The sequence below is a fragment of the Bos javanicus genome, chromosome 2 (assembly GCF_032452875.1).
Source record: "Bos javanicus breed banteng chromosome 2, ARS-OSU_banteng_1.0, whole genome shotgun sequence".
Taxonomy (NCBI): Eukaryota; Metazoa; Chordata; class Mammalia; order Artiodactyla; family Bovidae; genus Bos; species Bos javanicus.
The window spans coordinates 128110205-128116204 of record NC_083869.1 but is presented as its reverse complement, the minus strand read 5'-3'; the positions used below and the strand labels follow the sequence as shown (position 1 = coordinate 128116204).

General features: G+C 51.8%; 1 protein-coding gene across 1 annotated transcript in view; it reads left to right on the top strand.

The window, feature by feature from the left end:
* The first annotated feature begins 4037 nt into the window (after positions 1–4037).
* Positions 4038–6000, top strand: part of CLIC4 (chloride intracellular channel 4) — a 78474-nt gene continuing 76511 nt past the window's right edge. Inside the window, exon 1 of the mRNA XM_061393103.1 lies at positions 4038–4341. Coding sequence (XP_061249087.1) covers positions 4270–4341 — 72 coding nt within the window. The 5' untranslated portion in view covers positions 4038–4269. The remainder of the gene's footprint in view (positions 4342–6000) is intronic.

The window sequence follows — 6000 nt, the reverse complement described above, 5'->3', positions numbered from 1 at the left end:
GTCACAAAGAGTTGGACACGACTGAGCAACTGAACTGAACTGAACTGAACTGATTCATTGGTAGGACTGATGCTGAAGCCGAAGCTCCAAAACTTTGGCTACCTGATGCGAAGAGATGACTCATTGGAAGACCCTGATGCTGGAAAAGATTGAAGGCAAAAGAAGAGAACATCAGACGATAAGATGGTTAGATAGCAACATCAACTCAGTGGATATGAATTTGAACAAACTGTGGGAGACAGTGAAACATAGGGAAGCCTGTAGGCCATGGAGTCACAAAGAGTTGGACATGACTTAGGGATTAAACAACAATGTGTTCCCCAACCAGGGAGCCAACCCACATTCCCTTCATTGGAAGGCAGATTCTTAACCACTGGACTCCCAGGGAAGTCCCCATGAGGAATAAATGTGATTGGATATAAAAACACTCAGATATCTGGCATGCATCATGAGAGTTCAGTAGTTGAGATTAAGGACAGATGGGTTTAAGACCAACAGCTATTTCCTAAGCAGCACTTACCATGCACCAGGCACCCCTGCGTGCACTTAACATGGATTTACTTATCCACAATCCTATTAAAAGTCATAACTATTATTGGTTACTATTTTCAGACCCATTTTACAGAGGAGCAAAGTGAACACAGCCAAGTTAAATAAGGTATTCTGAGCTAGTAAACGACAGTGGCAGAACTGCAACCTGGGCAGTCTGCCCCAGAGTCCACGTGCTTAGTACTTCACTGCCTCAGTTGCAGACAGTGGGTTTGAGACAGTCAGCTAGAGCAGCACTACAGAGTCAGGACTGGGAAGAGGCAAGTGTGCCAGCAGTGGGGGCTTTCTGGAGGTGCCATCTTGCCCCTTGGAAAACCTGACTTCTCATTTAGCAGCAATCATAGACAAACACAAACCACCTGACCTCTCAGAAAGGCGCGAACAAGACCTTCCAAAGGGTACATCACGGGTACAGGAAACAGTAGCTTAAACAAGGCACGTACACCCGTTCCGTAAGTTCTTACTGTGTATTATGAATTGTTCTATGAGCTGGGAATATCAGCCATAACCAAAAATCAAACAAAAAGTTCTGCCCTCATGGAATTAATGTTTAGTGGCAGGAGAGAGACAATAAGCAAACAAACAAGTAAAATGTATTTCAGAGGGTGATACATGTTATGGAGAGAAATAAAGTGGAGAGTAGAATGAGGTTGGACCACTTGGAATGTTGAGTAGGATGGTATTGGGGGAGATTTCCCTGAGAAAGAGGTATGTGAGCAAAGACCTGAAGGAGGCAAGGGAATGGGAATTGCAGGAATCCTGGGGGAAGAATGTTCCTCTGGGGGAAGAATGTTCCATAGAAGGAGGAGAGCAAGTGCAAAGGCCCTGAGGCAAGAGGGCATTTGGCACATTCAAAGAATAGCAAGGAGGCAGATGTGCCTGGGATAGAGAGCAAAGGGGAGAGGAATAAGAGATGAGGTCAGAAGCGGGTGGGGGTGAAGGAGGGAGAACACATCTCTACCTGTCTTCAAGATCTGTGTGCGTGTTATAAAAACAAACGAATACAGAATGCAAAACATGCATGCATTTCAAAACTGGAATATGAGACTTAAATGCAATATGCTTGTGGACCCTGCCCCACATACACTTCCTGGTTCTCTCCCTTTCTACCTCTCCCTGGACTGGCTCTGCCCATCCATGCAAGCCACGTGGTGGTGGAAATTGGGAAATGTAGGTAGAAGTGACTGTGATCAGATTTCTAAGCACAGGCTCCGGGTCTCATCACTGCCTCAAGGTTCTGTGGGGGAGAATGTCAGCGGCTTCCTGTCAGTTAGGATCTGCCTCAATAAGGCCTAAAATCTCCTGCTCAGCTCATCCCTCCACGCCTTGGTCAGCTGCATGCCCTCGGCCGAGAGGCCAGTACAGGGCTGTCAGCAGACACTCACCACAGGTAATAGTGACTGATTCAAGCTGAATTTGATGACCATCAGGCAACCTTTTCACAAGAGGATGGCCTGGAAACATTCTTTGCCTCAGGGCCAGTCTGGGGTCATCTTGGAGGTCCCATTTGATTGTTTTGGACCTGGATCCGCTTTGAACTGGTTCACTATTTTGGTTCCTTTTCAGGCAGGTAGACACTGGAAGCAAACTTTGGTTCACTTTCCTGACTCCATGAAGAACTAACACTTAGGTTCCAGTTGGCACTTCAGTTTCTGTTTTATTGTTTTTTTGGTTTGGGTTCCCATCTCGGGGACAGCCTTCTGGCATTTTACTTCTTTTCAACAAATGGGCTGGTCTCGGGGAGTTGAGTGTGACGCCATCCTCGCCTGTAGGGGTGGACAGGGACAGGAGGCCTAGAGTGGCGATAGTAGCTATCACTGACTAAGCAGGACATGATGTAAGGAAGGCCCAGTAACAGCCCCACCCCCATCTAGAGAATGAAACTGAGGCTTAGGGAGTTGGGGCTTCCCAGGTGGCTCAGTGGTAAAATAATCTGCCTGCCAATGCAGATTCCATCCCTGTGTCGGGAAGATTTCCCTGGAGGAGGAAATGGCAACCCACTCCAGTATTCTTGCCTGGAGAATTCCACGGACAGAGGCTCCTGTACAGTTCATGGGGTCGCAAACTGAGTGACTGAGCAGGCAGGGATTTCAGGATCTTGCAGTTTAAGGGCTTAGTCTGACTCTAGATCATGTGCTTCTAACCCCTGGGGTAGGATGTTTCTTTAAAGAGTTCCTGCAAGAGAATTTGAGCAACAGGCTATGGACTGGGAGAGGGAGGAGCTGCCGGTTTCACTATATTTTCACACATACGTTCACTTTGTTAAAACATTCTGACATGTGCTATGCTCTGAGGATGTGGAGAGATAAACCTCGGTCTGATCCTCTCAGGACTCAGCCTTCAACTTAAGCTAGGAGGTGGGGAGGAGTAGCTGAGTCATGTTACGGAAAGTCGGAAAGTCAGAAGAGGGGACAAGTAACTGTTTCCAGAGGGGATGACACTTGCCCCAGGCATTCATCAGTCGCAAAACCAGACCGGTGCTTACCTCCTGCCTGACTCAAAGTATACAGCCACTGTCCTCAGGGACTTCAAATCCCAGTAGAGTTTTTCCAGTTTGAAGACCACCCGCATTCAAAAGGTCCCGGTGCTTGTTAAAATGGGAATTTCTCCCTTCCCCTCGGGAGGAGAAGCAGAGAATTGGGTAAAGCAGGTCTGGGTGTAGCACCCAGGTGATTCTGATATTTCAGGTTTGCCAGGTGGATGGGGAAAGGAAATCACTTCGGGGAAGAGGAACCCTATGAATGAATGGCTTGAGAGTCCTTCGTAGCCTCGGGCAAAGGCGTTCAGTTCAAGCAAGACCTTAGGCTCTCGGAGGAGAGGGATCACGGTCCGTGCTGTTTATTGCGGGGGGGTGGGGGGCAGGCACACTGTAGGGTCTCATAAATATGTGTTAATACGCTGGCTCCCAAGACAGAAGTGACGGGAGAGTCAAAAGGGAAAACGGAGAAGTCAGAGAGGAAGGATAAAACGGTGCTTCTAAGGGGATGAAAACTTTCTTCGAAGAGGCAGAAGGGAGCTCTGCCTAACTGAGGGTGTTGCGGGGAGGCGACTGCTGAGGGAAAGGGCGACGAGTCCTGGGGGGCTGCAGCAGAGGGGAGAGGGCGGGAGATGCCTTCTTGCTTCTCCAGGCCGGCCGAAGGCTGAGGTCACTTGGCACAGCGCCAGTAGCAGCTGCGAGGACGCGCGCGCACTTCGGCGGGAGGCGGTGTCAGGCGCTGGTTCCCGGGGGACTTTCCCCTCCGCCCCACCTAGGGAGGCGAGGCTCAGAGTCCCGCCCTCCGCTCGCCCAAGCCCTGGCTTCTCTTGGTCCCCACCGGCGCCACGCCCCTGAGCCGAGGTCAAGCCGCCTCAGCAGCCTCCAGGGGCCGGAGCCATCCTTCTGCCCCCAACCCCCCCACCCCAACTCAACACCCACTTGGCCGAGGCCACGCCCCCGAGCTCCGGCCGCCCACTTTTCCTCTGGAGAGTCGGGAGACTCCGGCCTTTGGCCCCGCCCCCAGCCGAGACCCCGCCTCGGTGCCCCGCCCCCGCGACTTGAAGGGGCCGGGGCTGCGGCCGCCTCAGTCGCGCGCGCGGGGCGTGGGGCGGTGCTGAGGAGACGAGCCTGAGGCGTGGAGGCTGAGGCAAGCTAGACGCCAGGACAGTCCAGGGAGCTGCAGCGCGGCGGGAGCCCGTAGCCAGAGCAGTCCCGGAGCAGAAACAAGCCCAGCCGAACCGGCCATGGCGTTGTCGATGCCGCTGAACGGGTTGAAGGAGGAGGACAAAGAGCCCATCATCGAGCTCTTCGTCAAGGTGAGCCCTCGCCGCCGTCCCGTCCTCCCAGAGCCGCCAACTGCCCCCGCCCTGCGCCCGCCTGGCCGCGGGGGGCGGCGTCCCCTGGGCGCTCCTCAGCCGCGGCGCCCCCACGCGGCGCAGGGCAAGCGGGCTGGAGCCGAGCTTTGCTCCCGCGCCCCCGGCCCATTGTCTTGGGCCCACCCGCGCCTTCCCGGCGCCGAGGCCGGTCGAGGGAGCCGGGGTGGGACCGGGACCCCAGAAAGCCAGCACTGAGGGGCGGGGAGGCGGGGCGGGCACCGTATCCAGCCGCGGGGACCCCGGTGGATGCCTCACATCGTCCCGCGTCCGGGTGGGGCGAGCTTCTCCCTCCAGCCCCGCCGCCACCCCGGGGCCCCGGAGGCCCCAGTTCCTGCGACCGCGGCGGGGGTGGGTCCTGTCACCCCCCTCTCCCCAAGCCGCCGCCGGGGCGCCCGACCCCACCCCACCGCAGCCCTCGGCTCTCGACCCAAGTCCACTCCCAGCCCGGGAGGCGAAGCCTCAGCCGTCGTGAGCTGATGGACTGAACTTCTTTGAACGCTTTCTGAAAGAGCGTGTCACTCCGGCTGTAGGAAACTGTAACTTTAATTTTCGATTCCGTCTGAAAAAATGTTTTAAAAAGAGTAGACATTCCTGGGCCTCCGGAAAAGACCGAGATTCCCAACTTGGGTTTTCCTGTCCGAGGTATTTTACCACCATCTGGTTTCTTGTTTCTCAAGCGCGAGTGTTTTGTATGATGCAACATTTTGGCTGCTCCCCTCGGTGTTGCTGCCTCGGGAAAGATTATGTGCCCTTTTGTTTTGAAAGAAAAACTGACGAGGAAAGAATTCGTAACTTGCTTGGGCTTTAAAGGGTTGATTTTTCCCCCCTTCTGGTCTCTTCAGTTTTTATATCCTGGAACTACCATGTTTGTTGACAAGTACTACCTCTAGCCCTTTACTTTTTTTCTTCAGTGTTTTTCGTTTTCGCAAAGGAGAAAGAGAAGTTATGAACATCTGGATCCAACGGCCTCTCTCAGAACTTCTTTAAAATCCTCCAGATTTTCTATCTTAGTCACTTACTTAAGCCAGCTCTCAGATTTAAGCTCTTAGTTGGAGAATTTAACAGATATCCGGAACAATTTTGTTCTTTATTTCCTGAGTTTTTATTTTAAAGTACAGAAGACATTTAGGTGTGTGTTTGAGACATGGAAGGAAGAAATGCTCTGCAAGTGATGGGAACAGTGTTTTGAGATTTTCAGTTATCAGTTTTAGAAGCAGTTGGATTCAGGGAACTGAAACAGCAGACAGGTATAGAACTCGCAGAGTATCTTCAAAGAGTCTCAGTTATGTGTAGTGGCAGATATAGTACTTTGAGATACAGAGAATGTAGGAAGAAATCTGAAATAAGAAAAAGGAAAAAAAAGAAAAAGGAAGAGGCCTGGAAGGCAGTATGGAGAAGGGATAGGGGTGGGTCAGAGAGAAGTATTCAAAAAATTTCACTGAGCCAGAAATAGGAAGGAATTTCCATAAATTCAAGAACAGTGTGTCTACTGAAAACCTAAAAAACATGTTACTTAAGCATATTACTTCAGAAGTATCATTAAATTTACAGTCAGATAAAGGTGCTATCAGTAGTGGCCTTTCAGCATTGTACTGGAGG